General features: G+C 39.8%; 1 protein-coding gene across 7 annotated transcripts in view; it reads right to left on the reverse strand.

Moving 5' to 3' along the window:
- Positions 1-21,839, reverse strand: part of Cep350 (centrosomal protein 350) — a 122,694-nt gene that overhangs the window by 35,637 nt on the left and 65,218 nt on the right. For all 7 annotated transcript variants that reach the window (XM_034512973.2, XM_076941370.1, XM_076941373.1 and 4 more), the window contains 7 exons: positions 20,611-20,736; positions 17,762-17,931; positions 13,775-13,971; positions 12,930-13,114; positions 12,251-12,338; positions 8,886-9,032; positions 5,880-6,037 (listed from right to left, as the gene is read on the reverse strand). In XM_034512973.2, coding sequence (XP_034368864.1) covers positions 5,880-6,037; positions 8,886-9,032; positions 12,251-12,338; positions 12,930-13,114; positions 13,775-13,971; positions 17,762-17,931; positions 20,611-20,736 — 1,071 coding nt within the window. The remainder of the gene's footprint in view (positions 1-5,879; positions 6,038-8,885; positions 9,033-12,250; positions 12,339-12,929; positions 13,115-13,774; positions 13,972-17,761; positions 17,932-20,610; positions 20,737-21,839) is intronic.

Below are 21,839 nucleotides of genomic sequence, written 5' to 3' on the forward strand. Positions count from 1 at the left end.
CATTTGAAACACATTTTCTTATTTAATATGCATATATTATATAACTAAAAGTGCCCCTTAAAGCTTAAAAAAACTTTAAGATCAAAGGGCTAAGTACTCACCCCCCCCCCCCTTAGAGCTAGGAATCCTTCAGGATACAAAACAAGTAACCACATTGGAGCAACCAAGACACAAGTACTTGGGGTTTAAGGCTATCATTGATTATATAATGAGGTAGTTTTTTAAAAGGTCAAGAAAAGTCATCTATTGGAAATGTAAGTTTTACCATGGGCATTATTATCAAAAACATTAAAGGCCTAAAGTAGTATCATAGTATCATCACTTCAGAAAGTGTCATAAAAATCAATTCAGAAAGTTGACAGTAAACAGTAATATACAATTAGTAAGTTTTCCCCCAAGGAACTGGAGGAACACCTCAACAGTTACGAGCACTTGCTGCTCTGGCAGAGGACCACGTAATTCTAATTTCAGGCTATCTGATGCCCTCTTCTGGTCTCAAAGGGCAACAGTCAAGTATATGGTGTACATACACACACACAGGCAAAACATTCGCACACATAAAATAAAACTCTTTTTAAAAAATTCCCCCAAATGTTAATTTTATTGGGAAGGATGACTACTCTTAGATATATATTTATGTACTAGGGCTGTCTTTGCTATCTGCACCATAAACAGCAGTGCTTAGACAGACTGTAGTCATGTAAGTTTGTAGTAACTGACTAAAGAGGCCGTAAAGAGGCATTTGGAGGAAGAAATGAAACAGAAAAGAGTGATGCTGGTTAGTTTTCCATCAATGACACAACTAAAGCCTAAGTGAGGAGGCAGGTGCTTCCATCAGACTGGCAGGCCAAGTCCAGGGGACATTTTCTTGATGGATGACTGAGGTGGGAGGGCCCAGCCCATAGTGGGCAGTAGCACCACCAGGCAGGTGTTCCTGGGCTTTATAAAAAAGCAAGGTGAGAAAGCCATGAGGAAGCAGCGGTGCTCCACGGTCTCTGCTTCATCAGTTCCCACCTGAAGGCCCGTGCTGGCTTTCCTTATGACTGACCATAAGCTGTAAGGTGAAATAAGCACTTTCCTATAAAAGTTGCTTTGGGCCATGGAATTTATCATAGCAACAGAATGAAAACTAGGATGGTAAAAACTGTGAGTCATTACTCCTGGAACAATGTAGGAAAGGAACTGCTGTGGCTTGAATATGAAATGTCCACACACTTGTTTTCAGTGTCTGCCCTGGAACTTGAAGGAATCTTTGAAGGCTATAGAGACTTCAGCAAGCAGGGCCCACCTGCAAAAAGATTGGTAGAACCTCTGAAGATTATACCTGCCTCTAGTGCACTTCTGCTTCCTCTCTGCCACTGTGTAAACAGCTGCCTGGTGTTCCTGCCACTGCAGACAAGGTTACCTGCCTTGCCTGTGATGATGAACTAAAGTTACTGAAACCATGAATCCAAACAAACTTCTCTTCCCTTCAGTTGTTTCTACTGGTATTTTGTCACTGCCATTAAAAAAGTAACCAATTTAAGAAGAAAGCATAAAAAACTATTTTAAAAATTCTCCTTAGTGTAACAGATCAAACATAGGGCCTTGCCTGCACAACATTCTACCACTGAGTTATGTATGTCTGTGTGTGTGTGAGACAAGTGTCTTCTGTAGTCCTGGCTGGCTATAGAGCTGGTAGCCTTTGGCAGCATCTCCTAAGTGCTGAGATAACAGGCAGGCAAAACCATACCCTATTCAGGAAACTCTTATTTGAAGAAACTTTTAGTTTATTCCATGAGATATTCACATATATGTAACATTCGAACATTCAGTTTATACTACTTTATCTGTGTAAGTGCAGGGGCCAGAAGAGGATGTCCATGTCTGGCTCAGTTACTCTCTGCCTTACCTCCCTGAGATAGTTTCTCATTGACTCTGGAATAAGGGTATTAGCCAGGGAGCCCCAGCAATTCTCCTGTCTCCACTTCTCACAGGACTACATGTATATGAATGGCATTTTTACATGGGCTCTAGGGATTTGAATTCAGGAACTCATACTTACATAACAATACTCTCACCTAAAGATTCATTTACCTTGTCATTCACTCTCTTTCATTTTAAAATTTTGTCTTAAGCAGGGAAAATTAAGGTGACAAAAGAAGGAGAAAGAGACCTTTATTCCTGGTGAAAATTGAAAAATCTCACCAACAAGGTTCTGAATCATGTTTACAATAAAAACACATTTTGACTTCTTTGTGACTTATTTACATGAAAAATTCCTGATTGACCTATGTTTTTATTTAGCAGTACATGAACATCTTAATGCTCCCCATAAATAACCACTTCATTTCATTTACTAAAGAAAAATCCTTGAAATAAAAGTCAAATGCATTGAGCTGGGCATGGTGTCATAGACCTTTAGTGCCAGCACTCAGGAGGCAGAGGGAGGTCTCTGAGAGTCTGAGGCCAGCCTGGTCTACAGAGCAATTTCAAGGACAGCCAGAGCTACATAGTAAGATCCTCTCTCCAAAACAAAACTAAAATAAGTATAAATATTCCTACGTAATCTTTGAACCTTTTGAACAATGTAATGTTAAAGCCAACAAATCATGTATATATTTATTTTGAGACTCCAAAATTTATATGCATGTGAATATGAGTCTTTTAAGAGGCCCTCACCCTTGCCCTGGATACATATAACTTAAGCCAGAAAATCCATCTTCCTTTGTCTCGTTTCTTGTATTCTCTTAAACCATGCTTAAATATTCATTAAAATGTTTTAATAAGCTCTAACATTGCTTCATGAAAGAACTTATATTTATTTACTTGAGGATTTTTGAGTAAAAGGATTTTTGGTGGTTTGTATAGATATGGCCCCCCATAGACTCATGTTGTTTAAATGCTTGGCCCATAGGGAGTGGCACTATTAGGAGGTGTGGCCTTGTTGGAGGAAGTGTGTCGCTATGGAGGCAAGCTTTCAGGTCTCCTATGTTCAAGCCACATCTAGTGTGACATACAGTCCCCTTCTGCTACCTTTGCATCAAGATACAAAACTCTCAGCTCCCTTGGCCTCCAGCACCATGTCTGCCTGGACGCTGCCATGCTTCCCATCATGGTAATAATGGACTAAGTCTCTGAAGCTGTACGCCAGCCCCAGGTAAATGCTGTCCTTTATAAGAGTTGCTGTGGTCATGGTGTCTCTTCACAGCAGTAAATCCCTAACTAAGACAGCCAAGACTGGCTTGAACCTTTTTCTCTGTAGCTTCAGCACTAGTATTGGTATTACACGTATGTGCCACCCAAATCTGGCTATTTTTGAAAACAAAACATTTTCATAATTTAAATAGTCTAAAATTATGAACTGGCTTTCTTGTAACAGGGAAGCAAGGGCTTCACTAGAATTGTTTCACTATGCAAGTGAAATTCTTCCTGTAGTTTGAGGTATTAACTTAAAATGGCACTCAACAAAAATCTGTTTTCCTTCCCATACTTACTATGTTTCAAGAAAGTTAGATACTGGATAGACATTTACAAGGGCAAGAAGCTACTTTATAACTGTTCTCAATTAAATTAACATTTTAAGAGTAACTCTCACATATATATATACCTTATATGCTCAGAACTTATGTACAACCAAACTACATCTAAATAAGAGTTCTTTAAAGGAGAAGTCTTAAAGCTGATTGTGGTGGGGTACATTTGTTATCCCATTCAGTACTTGTGAGGCAGAAGGGTCAGGACAAGTGGCTAGCCTGTGCTACATAGTAAACCCCAGGCCAAGTTAAGCTGCAGAAGCAAGATCCTTGTCTTGGAGATGGGCAGCTTCATAAGAGTGTCCCCTTCCATGCATTACTGAGAAAAGCGTAACTTCTCCTTTTAGTCTTTGTGTCTGTTTTCTAAGCGTGCTTAACACTTGGGTCTCTCTAGCATTTGCAGCTCCCTTGCTCTCCTCTCTCTGTCTCCCTCACTTCCACAGTGAGCTCCTCAGTCATGGATCTGACCTCCAGGCCAGCCACAAGCACAAGGCCCTTGTTCCCTTCTCTCCGTTTCTCCTGGCAGCTGGTGGCATTTATATCTTTCCTGTCCCGGAATTGTTTTTTAATTGTAATAAATTGCCCTCAGGCTTGAGAGAGGAGGGGGGAAGGGGAGCTGTGAGATGGTTCATTAGGAAAGGTCTTGCTGCCAAGCCTGATGACCTGAGTTCAGTATCTCTGATGGGTTGGAGGAAGAGAGCCCACTCTACAGATTGACTGCCATACAAACGCCATGGCTTATCGTTCCCCCACCCTCATAGGCCTCACCATACAGCAAAGTGTTTTAAAAATCTTTAAATCATTTTATGGTGAGCTGGGTTGTTCAGTGGATAGCATGCTAGCAATACAAGCATGAGGACCTGAGTTTAAATGCCCAGAATCCATGTAAAAGCTGGATTTGGTACCACATACATTGGTAATCCCAGCATGCACACAATAACATGTGAGGTATAGGTAGGAGAAACCAAGGAAACTTCTGGGTTAGCTACTCTTGCATATGTAGTGGAAATCAAGAGGCTCATCTCACACAAGACGGAGGTGATCTTCCTGAGTCCTATGCACACCTGTACTCATATGAACAAGAGCACACATAGACATCTTAAAAAATAATATATTTTAGGGGGCCAGCTGTGGTGGTGCATGCCTTTAATCCTAGAGGCAGAGGCAGAGAGGCAGAGAGGCAGAGAGGAGGCAGAGAGGCAGAGAGGCAGAGAGGAGGCAGAGAGGAGGCAGAGAGGCAGAGAGGCAGAGAGGCAGAGAGGAGGCAGAGAGGCAGAGAGGCAGAGAGGCAGAGAGGAGGCAGAGAGGAGGCAGAGAGGCAGAGAGGCAGAGAGGCAGAGGCAGAGGAATTTCTTGTGAGTTTAAAGCTAGCCTGGTCTATATAGGAGGCTCCAGGTCAACCAGAGCTACATGGGCTATGTCTCAAAATAAAGTTTAAAAAAAAAAAAAAAAAGGTTAAAATTTTTTCAGGCGCAGGGGAGATAACACAGTGAAGTGTCTGCTGCAGGAGCTGAGAACCTGAGTTTGTATGCTCAGCACTGACATAACAGTCAGCAATGGTGGTGTACCTGCAACCCAGTACCCAGTGTTGGGGTTACAGACAGGTGAGTCCTGGGAACCTGCTGGCCATCCCATCTAATTGAAACAGGAAGCTCACAGTTCAGTGAGAGTCCTTATTTCAAAAAATTAAGGGGGCCTGCAAGCACGAGACCTCCCTCACACACAAACATATATGCACACGCACACACATTTTAGAATAATATAAAAATAACAAAATACCAGCATGGTGGCTCACATGTGTGACCCTAGCACTCTGGAGTCTGAGATAGGAGAATTCCCAGAAGTTTCAGGCCAACCAGGGCTATAAGCGAGTTCTAGGTTACCCTGGGCTATAGAGTGAGACTCTGTCTCAAAACACACACACACATACATACATACACACACACACACACCAGTCCAGAACCCAAGAGGGACACACACACACACACCAGTCCAGAACCCAAGAGGGTCTCAGCCTCTCTAGCCTCAGCTGAAGAACACATACCCTCTCACAAAGTTAAAATTGTACTTATCTGACCAGGTCAAATATGTCACGAGCCAAAGATGAGACATTAGGATATATCATGTACCCTTTCTTCCTTTCTTTTAATATTATCGTGACTATACATATACTACTTTGTTTTTGTTTTTTCCAAATTAAAAAACCCGATTGTATTAAAATGAGAAAAATTGTTCTATAAGTATGATGCATAGTTAATGGCTGTTAGGTAAACTAGTAATTCTGCTAAAAAAATTTTTTTTCTCTCAATCTAATCTGATGAAGTATATCAACGTGATTAAATAGGAAACAAAAAAAATAATTACTTTTCATCCATGCGGCTTCTCATGTTCTTCAGTTTTTGCATGATGCTGCTAGTTTCGCTGCTGGAAATAGATATTGGGGAAGGACTTCGGGTCTCCAAGCCAGGGGGATCAGGACTAGCTGCCTTGTTATCCTCTGCACCCTCCTCATCATGAGAGCCCTGCAAACAACACAGAGCAGATGCCACTGGCTTAGAAGCCTCAAGGCGATGGTAAACACAGGCAACTTAAGTTTAAGTTTGTGATATACATTTGTGATAATAACTGAAGTCAAGAGATTAATTACTTACAAAACAGAAATCCATCACATAATTAAAAGTAGCTTGGATAGCAAAATTGCCAGATGTGGTGGTACATGCCTATGATCCCAGATGTGGTGGTACGTGCCTATGATCCCAGATGTGGTGGTACGTGCCTATGATCCCAGATGTGGTGGTACGTGCCTATGATCCCAGATGTGGTGGTACATGCCTATGATCCCAGATGTGGTGGTACATGCCTATGATCCCAGATGTGGTGGTACGTGCCTATGATCCCAGCATTTAGGAGGCAGGTTCAAAAGGATCAGAAATTTGACAGCAGCTTGAGTTACCAAGAGTGAATTCAAAGCTAGCCTGGTATACACAGTGAGACTCTGCCTCAAAAAAATGACCAAATTTTTATGTTATGCATGCTTTACTTCAGAAAGGAAGAGAAAGAGAAAAAGAGAGAGCTTAAAAATGTTATATATAATAAGTTCTTTTCTTAACTAAGAAAATCCAAAGAACTTGAAAATTTTCTGCCAGTATAATCAAGCACCCAAATGTCCTCTTTGATTTTTAAAAGTTGAAACACTTAAAAGGACTACACAGGGCTGGGGTGTGCCATAGTGGGCGAGTGCTTCCCTAGCAAGTGTGAGGCCCGAGGCTTAATCCCAAGCACTGTTTTAAAATAAAAATAAAACATAACAGGCACTATAGGTATAAACAATGTGTATGCACACAAAAAATTATCAAAAGATATAACTACAAATATACCAGAAAAATACATTTTTAAAATTTTTTATGGAAAACAGTATGTTCACAGATTTTACAAAATTATGGGGAAAACATGGAGGAATTACTGGCTTAAGCAGCACACTGCTTCTAAGAAGCAAAACTTGAAGCCAGGTATGATGGTGCCTACAACCTGGGCTATAGAGCAAACTGCAGGCCAGCCAGGGTTACATAGCAAGATCTTTAAAAAAAAAAAAAAAAAAAAACTAAAAACAAATAACAAAACTAACAAAAATCTACAGACAAGACAGTGAAATTTAAATAGCTTAATACAGCGTTCCCACAAATAGTAAGGTATACTCATTACTTTACAAGCTAGGTACAGATCATCTTGTCTTTTTAAATTTCATGAAACTACAAACAAAGCATCCTTCCTGCTCCTGAACAAATGAGACCTAAAGTCATTAGAAAGAGAAACACGTTTCCACCTGTGTCTAGGGCCACGCTTGGGGTTTAGAAGCTGAGTAGGAGAAAAAGCACATCTGATTCTGGAGCATGGCCTGTGTGGAGGATCTAAGGAAATGGGGTAGCACATTAGTTCACGTGGAAGTAAGTAACCAGCACCAAGTCACGCGCACAAACACGGTGAAGTAAGGGCAGCCTTTCCACACAGAATTTCTTAGCAAATGTGCCATAGTCCAGCAGAGAAAGAAGATATAGGGAAAAAGAAAATACACAGGTGTGGTGGCCTGAATGGCCTTCGAATACTTAGTTTCCAGGTGGTGAGACTGATTGGGAAGGATTAGCAGGCATGGCCTTGCTGGAGGAGGTGTGCCATTGGGTGCAGGTTTTTGAGTTTCCAAGCGTTGTGCCATTCCCAGTGTGTTTTCTGCCTCCTACTTGAGGATCAAAATGAACTCTCAGCTGCTCTAGCCAACATGCCTGCTACTTGCTGCCACGATGGACTCCTAGCCTTCTGAAACTGACAACCCATTTAAATGCTTTCTTTTATAAGTTTTATAAGTTTTTATAAGTTTTATAAGTGTTCTGTCACAGCAACAGAAAAGTAGTTCATTAACACAGTAAAGTCTAGTACATACTAATCAAGTGATTGAGGCACAGTGATCAATAATGGGATCCGTCAAAATCAAGGTCTACCTGTTGATGGCAATAAATGCATCACTTACAGATACTCCTACCACAGACACAATCTGAATCTAATGTCGAAGGAACACCAGACAGAGCTGTTAGGTAATGTTCTACAAAATGACTGGCATGTGTTCTCATAATCAAGGTCAAGAACCTACCCTAGAGTGAAGGAGGAAAAGCAAAAAGACACAAAAACTGCCACTAGCAATTCTGAGTTGATTTGTTATAAAGAGCACCACTTTGACAAGTGGAGAAACTGAAAAAGACTTGAAGTTAAGTAGTAATAATATATCAGTGTTAATTTGTTGGCTACTTATTATCAAACAACTCAGAAAAATAAATTTATCATATGCTTATTTTTTTTCTGTTAATTTGAGAATGTTTCAAAAATCAAAATACGGAAAATTAGGAATTTAAAATTTTACATTACTACAAAATCCTGAATATCCAGACACAGTACTGACACTTCACAGTACCTTACAATAGATGCAAATTTTGCTCTTGCCTAAATATCTCCTTTGAATTTTGAGTCATCATAAAATTAAATCTGGATAGCTGAGAGGAATACCATATAATGAGAGCAGAGTCTCTCCTTTCAATTTTGAAGAGTAATGACAGATCAGCAAATCCAAGAATTCTGCCCCGCTGTAGTTCATAAGAGAAAGAATTTAAAGCTAAAGAAAGAACAACCATGTGTTCCTTCCAAAATAACCACATTCCACGAGGTGATTTTCCACTATACACAAAAGCAGACACACAGGACTTTATCCAAGTAATTAGTACATCACACTGAACAAACATGCCTATCATTTCAGAATACAAAGTAAGCCAAGATTAACAAGCAACAAGGCAGAAAACAAATTAATATAAATTTCATTTAAATTACCAATTTATTCTCCCCAGCAGACTTCAACTTCTCCTGGAGTTTTATGGTGGTCTGACGGATCCTTTCTATCTCTTCCTGCTGCTTAAGAATCAGTTGCCTTTCTTTCCGAGCTGCCTTATTGGCTTCTTGAAGACGTTTTATTTCTGCCTAACATTTAAAGAGTTAGGAAAAGGGATTGAGATTTGAAAGAGATAAGTTCAAAGTAGCATACAGAAAAGAATGACATCACTAGATCACAGATACAATGTACTTCAAATAACAATACCAAAACATCTCAAATTAGTGAAGGAGGGGAAAATGTTATAAATAACCCCATCATTCTAAAACAGTTTAGGATGATCTCTTCGCTTTAATAACTCTAGTCAAATTCATAGTCCTTTTTAACCTTTCATTCTGTTCACATTTTCCCATGTTACTGTATCTTTACATTTACCTGCTTAATAGCCACACATCAGCAAGCCAATTAGTGTAGCCACTATTGTCCTGTTAAATTCTTAAATCCTAACATTTCTCACTATCCAAAGAATGCTTTAACTCTATAACTGTTTTATGTTATGAACTATTAAGAAGTTCCTAACAGTAGGAAAAGCAAGTCAATGGTATCAGTTTATGGCCCTTAATACAGGGTTTTGTTTTTGGGGGTTTTGTTTTGTTTTGTTTTTATTATTTATTTATTTATTTATTATGCATACAACATTCTGCCTGCATGTATGCCTGCACACCAAGAGAGGGCACCAAATCTCATTATCGCCACCCTGAGGTTCCTGGGAATTGAACTCAGGACCTCTGGAAAAGCAGCTAGTGCTCTTAACCTCTAAGCCTTATCTCTACCCACTCAATTTACTAATAAGTATAATAAAGACACTAAAACCCAGTTATTTTCATTATTCATGTCTGAGAGTTGTTGAGCTTTTTTGTTTTTTTGTTTTTTTTAATTATTAGCTATCTGAAAAGTTACCAGTTTAACGGTTAGCACTCTGGATTCATTCTAATTGGCATAAAATACATTTTCACTATTCAAATGACCCAAGTCCTCTTTAGGAGTAACAAGTGCTCTTAACTGCTCAAGATAGAAATAAGCATAGTTTGCCCATCAATAATTCTTTCAAGTAACAGTGGTATTCTGGAGTGGGGCTGTGTCACCAGTCTACAATAAGGAAATGCAAACTGAAAGAACATTTAGACTCCATCCTCAATCGGGACGACGATCATCAAGAAAATAGGACAAGAAAACTGATGAGGACACAGGAGAAACCATTATACACTATGGGTAGGAATGTGAACTGGTGTGACCACTATGCAAATTAGTATGGAGTCTCTTTGAAAATCTAAAAATAGAAATACTAGATGACCCAGTTATACCACTCTGGCTATATCCAGATAGAAATACAATTCAGCATCTAAATAGGATTATAGATCATCGGAAAGCAGAGATCTCTGCACAGCTCTGTTTACTGTTGCACTAGTCACGACAGCCACAGTATGAAGCCAGCCCAGAGGTCTACCCACAAATGAATGAATAAAAAACATGGTACATTTACACCATGAACATTTATCAACTGTAAAGAATAATGAAATTAAGACATTTGAAGGAAAGTGGGTAGAACTGAAATTATTATGTTAAATAAAATAAGACAAACTCAATAATTATCAAATTGTGAGTCTATAATGGTTTGAATAGGTTTGGCCCCCATAGACTCATGTGTCTGAATGACTGGCCCACAGGAAGTGACACTATTAGGAGGTATGTCCTTGTTAGAATAGATGTGGTATTGTTGGAGAAAATATGTCACTGTAGGAGTCGGCTTTAAGGGCTTAGGCTCTAATCACTGCAGGGAGAAGTCCCTTCCTGGCTGCCTGCAGATCAAGATGCAGAACTCTCAGCTCCTCCTCCAATACCATGTCTGCCTGCACACTGCCATGCTCCTGCCATGATGGTAATGGACTGAACCTCTGAAACTGTAAGCCAGCCCCAACTAAATGTTTGCCTTTATAAGAGTTGCTGTGGACATGGCGACTCTTCACAGCAGCAAAACCCTAACACACTTGGTATGTTAATTTTAAGAATTTAATGAAACACACAAATTTAAAAAGACAAAATCACTTGGCTAGTTCCATTTCCAATTCAAATAACTGCACAAACACTTTTCCATGCTAAATCACTGTAGTCTGCTAGTTGAAGCATGGCGCTAAGTGGGAGCTTTACATCTTTGTTAAACACAGTATAAGACACACAAATGCAAGGGTTACAATCATAAGATTATCATTTTCACCACTTCATTAGGGCTTTGGTAATCAAAATTTACTTTTTTAACTATATTTGCATGGAAATAAAGAATATGACTTATCAGTTCAATCTGATATCCCCAATTTGTGCTAGGGCACTGGTTTGTGTTTGAATTTCTGAAGCAAATAACATATAACAACTAACTTAATGACTTTTCCAGGGAATCCAAAGGGGGGAGGGAATGTGAATCTTCTGCTGTTGCTGGGTAGGCGTCTCCTAAAGATCCATGTATTAGGAGGCCAGTCTCCAGCTTGTGGAGTGGTTGGGCAGTAGTAGACTCTTAAGTAAAACTTAGACTGGGGTCATGACTAGTCTGTTCTTTTCTCTTTCTTTACTTCCTAGCTACCAAGAGCTTCCCATCTCTCAAGATTTTGTGATCCTGGCATGATACACTAACTAACTTACAGTTCTAAAAGCAACTGGATCAACCAACCATGTACTGCAACCACTCAAATATAACCAAAATAAACCCCTTTCTTCACCTTAGGTATTCATTATGGCAACAGAAAGCTAACACATTTCCTATAATAAGTAATATAATCAGTGATGACATTCCTGGGTAAACTTATTTTTTGACACTATTTAATAATCTATTACATCACTCATATCACTTTAGTCCAGGCAATCACACCCAGAGCCCGAGCTCCTAATCAGCATGTACTATGCTGCCTCTCCAGAACCCGAAGCTAAGGTCCTTCCAAGTCTACTAAGCCATAAAACTAGTCAATATGTAATTAATGTTATAAAATACCACTCAAGGAAACAATGTTAAGTATTAACCCACATCCACTTTTCTACACATAGCTTAATTTTTTTCATTTGTATTTTGTAGGACTTTTATTCTCTGTGGTACATGAAGGTACATTTGACTGTCTAGTAAGCAATACAACAGTTTTAAAATAAGAGAAATGGTGAGACTAGCAAGAATTACCTATAATTATTGTACTACAGAAGTAAGCAGTAATATCAGCTAAATCTTACAAACAGTGGTAATAGCAAAATGAGATTAGGTAAAAATACCATATCACAGGCTTCCCTTATGACAAACTGTGTCACACAGGTGCTGTTTCCAACACACCTTTTCTTGCTGAAGTCTTAAAAGCAAACCACGCTGTTTCTTCCGGAGTGGGGGCATCTTATCATCCTCTCCTTTGTCTCGTAGATGCCTGCAAAGCATAGTCTTTCATTGATACAGATGTCAGATTTATTATCTCAAAAATTCTGAACTATTCTAAAGCCTATAAACTAATTTAATGTCTTTCTATATGGAAAGCAATGGTTACAAGTACCAGTTTCAGCAAGTGTTTTACTGCGTGCATGCATGTGTGTGTGTGTGTGTGTGTGTGTGTGTGTGTGTGTGTGTGTGTTTGTGTGTTAGCCCTTAACTCCATCCTCTAAGGACAGCAATACTTTGAGCAACATACAGCACTCAAGAAACATTAACTATAAAATGACAACCTATAATGAGTTGTTTAAAGTGATCTAAGAAATGAGAACATTTACCAATAGAAAACTTATCTTGAAAGTAGCACAAACCAAAGATTACTGCCACTATTTTTAGCTTGAGAACTGTGTTGATGAGATCACATCAGTTGAGATAGGCTGAGAAGGTGGCTCACACGTGGCACAGTGTTTAGCATTCACCAAACCCAGGTTTGAGATCCCAATATTAAAAATAAAAATATCTTAAGACACAAAGCACTTTTATTTCAAAAACACCCTGAATACTGAAAATGATACTTCTTAAAAGAACTTGCTTTTTCTGATGCTCTAGCCAGGCTAACTCGGCCTTCGTCTTCTCCTTTAGGGCCTTTTCTCGGAGCCGCAGGAGTGAGGACTGGTGAGCTGAGCGCACTTCCTCTTCCTTCATATACTGCCGCACCATCTCCATGGTGAACTTAGAAAAGCTATCCTGTCCTCCCGAGAACGGCATGCTCAGCTCCTAAAGTGGACAATTCAGTTCAAACTGTTTGGTATTTAACTTCATCTGAAAGTTACATATTTGTAAAAAGGAAATTATAAAAGATAGGGTGGGGCTACATGCCTATAGTTCCAGAGGCTAAGATATGAAGATTGCATGAATACGTTTGAGACCAGCCTGAGGAACATAGTGAGATTTCATTTTAAAAAGAAATGAATAAAAAAGAAATAAAGCAAATAAGCATTTTTAAAATTATCTACCATATTATAAAAATGCTCAAAAAGAGAGGAAAGTGGAAATTCATCTAAAAAAAACTGAACATTTTTTAATGAACAGTTATTGCACAAGTCATGCACTGTATCAGGGAATGAAGCAAGGTAAAATTTTGTCCCTGTTTTACATTAAACATACAATTTGGAAAGAAGAATGCATATTTTAATTGGATGAAATGAAAAAGCTGTAAGTAATACTGGCTGAGATATTTAAAGGTCTTATTATAACTAATAAGTTTACATTCTATTTTATTTGAACAACCAAGCCAGATTTTACATGTATAATATAAATCTGATATTGGAAAATATTTCTTATAGTTGCCAACTATATAACTGGTAATTATGTAAATGTATTCTCATCCCTCTGACAACTCTGACTGCAACCATGTACCTCCTTAGTAAAGCATACCTTGGTAGAAGACAGGGCAGTCTTGTCTGGGGAAGCATCTTCATCAGAGTCATCATGATGGCCTCTTTTCTTCTCCATGTTAAATCTACGATGACTCTCAGAAGGTAGTAAAGATCGAAATGACTTTTCTTCTATTTCATCTTCTGTCATAGATTCATCAAATTTCAGGGAGTATTCTGTTGCAATAGAAGTTGAGTCTAATAGAATGGAGAGAATAATCATAATTCCTTTACAGGGGAAGGCAGGGTGTGACACAGGGTCCCACATAGCCCAGGCTACCCTTTAACTCCTGATCCTCCTGCCTCTACTTCCCAAGCACTGGGCTCCCAGGTGTGCCACCCTGTGTGCCATCACATCTCGTTTATGCTATGTGGTGCTATACGTCAGACCCAGGTCTCAGTATACGCTAGGCAAGCATGGTTTCGCCTGAGCTACACCCCCAGCCCCACACCTAGTCAGTATAATTCTTCTCAGTAGGCCTTTCAATAGAACCCCTTTTGCCTCTTACTGAGGCAATTCTACATAAATTCTCAGAACTGCACCTAGAATTTAAGAGGAAGTTAAATATCTTACAAATAAGAAAAAAAAAAAAAACTCTCTAAAAATACCTAGAGATGCTAGAATAAGAAATATGCTAACCCTGCCTCTCCCAGGCTATAAAACTCAGAAGAGCTGGCCCTGCCCCTTTCCTGCTGCAGCACTCAAGATGCCCTGCATTTCACCTGGGCAGCACAACAGAGCTGACCCTAGGGATGGGGAGTGCAGGTGAGTTGACCCTGAAACTTGAAAGCAGTCTGTCTATCTTACGTGGCAAGGGCAAGGGAGAGAGAGAGACGCCCTCTTCCTTCCTCTTGCTCCTCACCACTTGTGCTATGCAGGAGAGCTAGCCCGAAGGCCACGAGAGTGGGAGAGCTGGCCTTGTCCCTTACCAGCTGCAGGCCCTGCACCTCTCCTGGGCAATACAGTAGAGCTGGTCTTGGTTTCAGGGTGAGAACAGGAGAGCTGGCCCAGCCCCTTGCCTGCTGCAGCACTCAGGAAAGCAGACCCTGTACCTCGTCTGGCCAGCACAATAGAGCTGGCCCTGCTGGTGGGTTTGGGTGAGCTGGCCTGATGGCATGAGAGTAGAACTGGCTCTGCCCTTGCCAACTGCAGCACTGGTGAGCTAGTTGCAGAAGTGCTGGAGAGCCTACCCTGCTGGTATGGGAGAAAGAGTGCTGGCAGGCTAACCAGCTCAGTGACCACCCAGGCCCAGATCTAGGGTTTTGAGTTGGCCCATCCCAACATCTGCCCCATCTGTGAACTGCTGGAGCACATGAAGAGGCTGGTCCTGGGGATCCAGAGCTGCAGCATCTCTATAACATGGGACAACAACAGGATATCTAAGAGGAGTCCCAGTGAAATTTCAGTATTGATAGAGTAGCAGAAGCCAGAGGCCTCAAACCAGACCGATGACTCACTGTAATAAACTTTTGCAAGTAAAGAAGTGTGGACAAAAGGGTGTACTGTGTGACACACTGTAACACACTAGCTTCCACTGCAAAGGTTTTTTTTTTTTTTTTTTTTTTTTTTTTTTTTGTGGGGAGTGACAAGGATGGAGGGTGGGTACGAAGGGATGGGGAGATGAGTGGGACTGGGGTGCATGATGTGAAAGTCACAAAGAATCTAAAAAGTTAAATAATAAAACAGAAATATGTTAAAAGATTAATATACTTCATGCTTAAAAAGGAATTACACATCAGCCAGGAAGGCCCTACTATATAAAGTTTATGGCCAGATGCTTCACAAAGGAAATGACAAGAGAAAAAAAGTTATAAATGCTTAACATTTTAGCAAAAAATATAAGTTAACTTATCCCACTGCTGAATACACTTCAGATACACAACTTTAATGACTCAAGCTGGATCTAACCTGAAAGCCTCTTTCCTGTGGCCTAGGTTTCATAGTTACAGAAAAATACTGTGCAAGCTGCCAATGGAAGGAAGCAATTACACCACCTACCCGGCTCCAGCTCCAACACCTGTGAGCCATGACAGTTACCAGCATGGGGAATATGCACAGAGGCACAGTGAGCGACACGCATGTGTCGATAGTCGTCTAGCTAGGCTTAAGGTCCCCTTGGCAGGACAGAATTCATGCCTGCTAACTTTCTGAATTAGTAAGGTTATGAACCTTAGAAAAGTAATCTTCTATCCTCTTTTTTTCTAGACCAGCATAATTCTTTATCACATTCTAAATCTATCCAATTTCTTATTTACCCAGATTTCACAAAGCAAACTGCCCACAAACTGACTGTTGGTAAAACACCTAAGAACCAAGTGGTTACAAACTTTACTCAGAGGAGGGTACCCTCTCCTGGGAAAGCAGAGAAAGCCTCATGGCTGTGGGACAGAGAATGTGCCACTCTATGCAATGAGATCCATCGGAAGCTGACTAAACTTAAGATTCACAAACTTCTCTTCTAGCATCCAGTGAAACACTGTTTTGACTTCAAAACAGATCTTATCTTAGAAGAAAGTTCTCACTCATGAGAGGCAAATGAATTACATTGCATCCTTTTTAAAAACATGAACCTGGTTGGGTGGTGGTGGCACATGCCTTTAATCCCAGCACTCAGGAGGCAGAGGCAGGTGGCCAGCCTGGTCTACAGAGTTCTAGGATACCAAGGGCTACACAGAGAAACCTTGTCTTTGAAAAACAACAACAACAAACAACAGCAATAAAGAAAACCCACATGAACCTGTTTGTCATCCACAAAAAAACACAGAACAATTATGCCAAAAGACAGCTAACTAGACTGTAGATGAACGGCATGTGGGGGACATGCTTAAACACCTACCATGCCAGGAAACATCTCATTCTCGAAAACCGCAAAAAATGTTTCTTCTCTCTTCTTCCTGTTATTGGTAGTTCTGGATATTAATTTTTCCCCCACGGGGTCAAAATATACCTGACTGAGATTGCAAGTGGAAAAATAGGACTTAAGTATTGGTAGTTTTTCTAGTTCCATTTATGTGTGAATTGTTCATATAAATCCAGGGATGTAAAACACTAATGTAAGTAAGAATGTTTCAGCCATTCAACTTTATAACAATTATAAATAAATATAAAATTAGTCTGGACAATGCTAATGTTCTAATTGATGGAAGTGGGGTGAGTAGAACAGCCTTGGTACCTTGGCCTAAATTGACAGAGGCAGCCTTACTGCCCTGCTAACTGTGCAGGAATCATTCTTCTCCCCTTTGAAGAATACAGCTTCACACACTCTAATGACCCATCCCATACAGTTCTAGAAGTCTGTTCTCCTCTGTTCCATTTTATCCTGCCTACTTCAGTTTAGACTGGCATTGCTTCTGCTAGTAACTACACCTCTGCACCTGCTTTCTTCCTCCTTTCCACTGCAGCTCCCTCTAAGATACAGACACAGGGCTGGAGACATGGATTAGTGGTTAACAACACTTGCTTCCTTTCCAGAGAACCCAAGTTTGATTCTCAGCCACATAATGGCTTACAGCCATCTATTCCAGTTTTAGAGGATCCAATGCCCACTTCGGGCCTGCCAGCACCAAGCACACATGTGGTACATAGACATACATGCAGGCAAAACACTCACACACATAAAAACTTTAAAATAATAAAAGTAGGGATTGGCTGAGAACTTTCTAAACCTTTCATATTTGGTCCTTTTTTTCTTAATAATTCCTTCAAGTTACTGTAAGCAGTAAAGAGAAACAACACTTTGGTAGCAACCTTTTAGGTAAATGTGCAAATCTATCACTTTTAACTACTATTTACCAGATAAAACCACAAGCCCAGAGAGTATAGTTCCTCAATAAAGCAACTGCCTATCATGGGTAAGACCCTGAGTTCAAATTCCAGCAGCACAACAAAAGCAAATGAGTCCATGTGTGAGTTTAATAGACTTATGTGCCACTGTGTTCCAAGGATCGCTCTTTCTCTGGTTTTGCACATGCATACAAGGGAAGTTACCTTTCTCATCCGGAAGAGATGGAATACTGTCACTTCGTAAAGAATCATCTGCAGCTGTCTGAAGCTGTTCATCAATTGAACCTTCCATCTTTTCACCATGAAATTTCTTCTCATTTTCCTTACTAGGGGGAACTGAAGGGCTGTCTTGTCGGCTGCTACCACTACTACTTCTGTGTACACAGATGTTATGGAAACATACAGGAAAGAAATTAAATCATAACTTCAAAGTAAACTAATTCAGCCAAGAGACTGTGCTTCACACTCAAGTCATAAACTGAAGGCAGACAGACAGACTATAAAACACACAGATCAGGAGAGGTCATTTTCCTTGCAAATACAACAGACAACTACTATTCACAGGTTACCGCATCTCTATTTCACTTCACAGTCACATTTTTGGGTTAAAGGGAGGCTTCTGCTCACTATTTTCATTTTCTTTCACTAATACTGTGATTTGTCACTAATTGTGCTACTGGAACTGTTCTTGATAAACTATCTAAATTTCCCATTTTAAATTCATAAATTGCTTTTTTCCTCTAAAAACACCAGGTAGTGCTGATCTTTTCTTTTCCCCTTTTCCTTTTAGACAAGGTCTCATGCAGCCCACACTGGCCTTAAACTTGATATATAGCCAAAGGTGACTTTGAACTCCTGGTTCTCCTGACTACATCCCAAGTGCTGGGACTATAGGCACCAGGTTCCACTGTAGGTTTTATGTGGTGCTGGGGATTGAGCTCAGAGTCTTGGACATGCTAGGTAAACCCTACCAGGCCATCTACAGACCCTGTACCTTCTTTAAAAACCTTCATTTGCTTTAAATTAAACAAACACACAAACAAGGTAAAAAAAAATCAACATTTTGGGTACTCTGTATAAAAGATATTTAAGGACTTTGTATTATTCTTGCTAGTATTTAAAAAGCCTGAAATTATGTCAAAATTAAATATCAAATAAAAGCTCTTTTCTTATATCCCATGATTCTATTCTTAATTATTTTTCTTTCTACCTTCAGAACTAAGTTCTCCTGTATTTATTTTACTTGCTTTTAATTTTTATCTTTCCCTAAAATCCTGCTTTAGCTATGGTGAATCTGCGAGATGTAAGTGTATACGGTTCCACCTGAATGCCTACAATCAGAAGACAGTAACTAGTGTTCATAAGGATGGGAGAAAACTCGAACACTCCTGACTCGAAAGTACTGAGACTTCAGAAAAGAGTTTGGCAATTCTTGACAAAGTTTCAGTCTTTCAAAAACAAAACAAAATAAAACATTTATCACAGGGTTCAGTAATTCTTAAACATATATTCATTAAATATAAAAACATACATCCACACAAAAGCTTTAATATTAATGTTCACAGCAGAATTATTCATTATACCCCAGAAGCAGAAACAAACAGCAGTGGCTATTTGCTGACAGATAAAATATATATGTGCACTAGAATATGATTTGACAGTATTAATACAGTAGTGATATACACTATAACAGAGATGAGAGCCCTGGAAACATGTGAAGTTAAAATAGTCACAAGAAACCCCAATGGCCTGGTTAAACTTTCTTTCTTTCTTTTTTTTTTTTTTCTTTTTTTTTTTGAGACAGGGTTTCTCTGTGTAGCCCTGGCTGTCCTGGAACTCACTCTGTAGACCAGGCTGGCCTCGAACTCAGAGATCCACCTGCCTCTGCCTTCCAAGTGCTGGTTAAACTTTCAAACATGTGAATGGCTACATTGGGTGCAAATTTAAAAAAAAAATCACCCTGGTTATCACATGGCTGAATAGGTAACCTATTAACAGTCCACTGTAGTAACCCAATGGCCTACATGAAGTATCAATGGTGGTAGCATTCAGCTAAGATTAAGAAGGAAACACGTAGTGTGAGACATCGTAAGTAATCAATACCTGTTGTGCTTATCACGTATTACTGTCCAAGTTATTAGCTCTTTAACTGAGGCTTTCTTATACTTGATGATGTGGCTATTCTACCACTAGAAATACTGGAAAGGAGCCTATAAATCTACTCAGAGGACTGAACCATAACTGAGAAATACGGACATTAATATTGTTCCAGTATGAATGACAAACTATTCAGTATTATTCATAATATTAGTATATATAATAACATCAACAGATGTGAATAAAGCCATCCATGATGGCACATGCTTATAATCCCAATTAGCCACTCAGCAGCACAGAGTAAGACCACAATCTCAAAGGTGAAGGAAAGAGAAGAAAGAGGGAGGGAAAGAGAAACAAAAGTGAGAAAGAGAAAAGGAAATGGTGGGTGAGGGGAGAAGAAGATGAAAAGGAAAAAAGGAGGATGTCAGTGTGGAAAAGTGCACTGCGTATACGTGTGTGTGTGTGTGTGTGTGTGTGTGTACACAAGCATGTGTCTAAGTGTATGTACCACTGTTTTGTGAGTATGTAGACACGCAGGCAAGAAGAGCACAGAGCATGATGCAGTGCTGGGATCTAAGTCCCATCCTCAGGGCTGTGCAGCAAGCACTCTGAACCACTGAGCCGTCTCTCTAGCCCTAGTTGAAGTCTTAATGTCTCCAGGGTCTAAGTTCCCTTCTCTAATCTAATATCCTTGTCTGACTTGAAAGGTTGCTCTAAATATTACATGCAAAAGGAACAATCTATACAGTGTTCAGGTTACTATACTCTCAAGGAATAGTAGCTGTACTATTACACGGACAAATATTTTTGTATATTAGCTAATTAAAAAGGAAGACTGGGACTTTGAAGGCCAGACATCATTCAATTTACAGAAATAAAACTTAAAAAGGAAAAGAAATGTTTAGAGCGTTTATCAGAGTTCACCACTTTGCACTGATGAAAGCCTTCCTCACCTCCGATAATCGTGACTCCTGTATCTTGAAGACTCAGAATAATTATCACGGGAAGGGGAATACTTCTGACGCTTTGAGTCCAGAGTTCCTTCTTTACTCTGGGAGAGTGAAGCAGAATGACTTATCCTAAAAACAAACAAAGCCAAACCTGATTAAACATTGGGTCTCCAGTAAGATAAGGACTTTAATAGAACATAAAATCTTGAATGCATAAAAATTACAAAATAAGTGTAGAAAGCATTTTAGAATTCAAACAGAAAAGGACATATAATACAAAGAATACCCTCACTAGCCACTCCTATTCTCAATAAAAAAAAAAATCTATGAATTAGAGATAGTTAAAGCCTCCTCTCTCTCTCTCTCTCTCTCTCTCTCTCTCTCTCTCTCTCTCTCTCTCTCACACACACACACACACACACACACACACACACACACACACACACACACACACACACACACACACAAAGCAAGCAGGGAGTGGTGGCGCATGCCTTTAAGTCCAGAACCAGCAGGGAGGCAGAGGCAGATGGATCTCTGAGTTTGGGGCCTGATCTACAGAGTGAGTCCCTGTCTCAAAAAACAAAACAAAAACAACCCACAAAGCTTGAAGTAATGGCTCCTGCTTGTAATCGCTGCACTTTTGAGGAGGAGACCAGAGAACTGCACAAAGTCTCAACAGCACCAGCTGCACTGCACAGTGAGCTCCAGGCCAGACTGACTTCCACTGGAAGACACTGAAAAAAGGTCTCCCCAAAAGAAACACACACACACACACACACACACACACACACACAGTGACTGGGCACGATGACTTCCACCTTTATTTAATCCCTGTACCTGGGAGGCTGGGTTTGAGACCAGTCTACATAAGAAGCTCCAGGCTAGCCAAGGCTACAAAGTGAGACTCTGTCTTAGAAACTTTTAAAATGACTTTTCATTGCTTCTAGAGTAAAGTCTAAAATTCTAACATCTGCAAGGTCTCACCCTGGTTGTCCCATACCACTTTCCTCTTTGCTCTCTTCTTCCAGTCACACTGGCCTTTTCTGTTTTGAATTCCTCTTAAATATGTTGTGTTCCTTTTCCCTTCAAGGTTTTTAATCTGACTATTTACCTCCTTTGTATCACCTATTCCTTATCTACTATATCCCATTACAAGTCTTTAACACCTTCTTGATCTCCTGGCCTTCTGCTATTTAAAGTCAAGTATTACATACCTCTGAAACACATTT

Source organism: Arvicanthis niloticus, chromosome 10 (genome assembly GCF_011762505.2).
Source record: "Arvicanthis niloticus isolate mArvNil1 chromosome 10, mArvNil1.pat.X, whole genome shotgun sequence".
NCBI lineage: Eukaryota > Metazoa > Chordata > Mammalia > Rodentia > Muridae > Arvicanthis > Arvicanthis niloticus.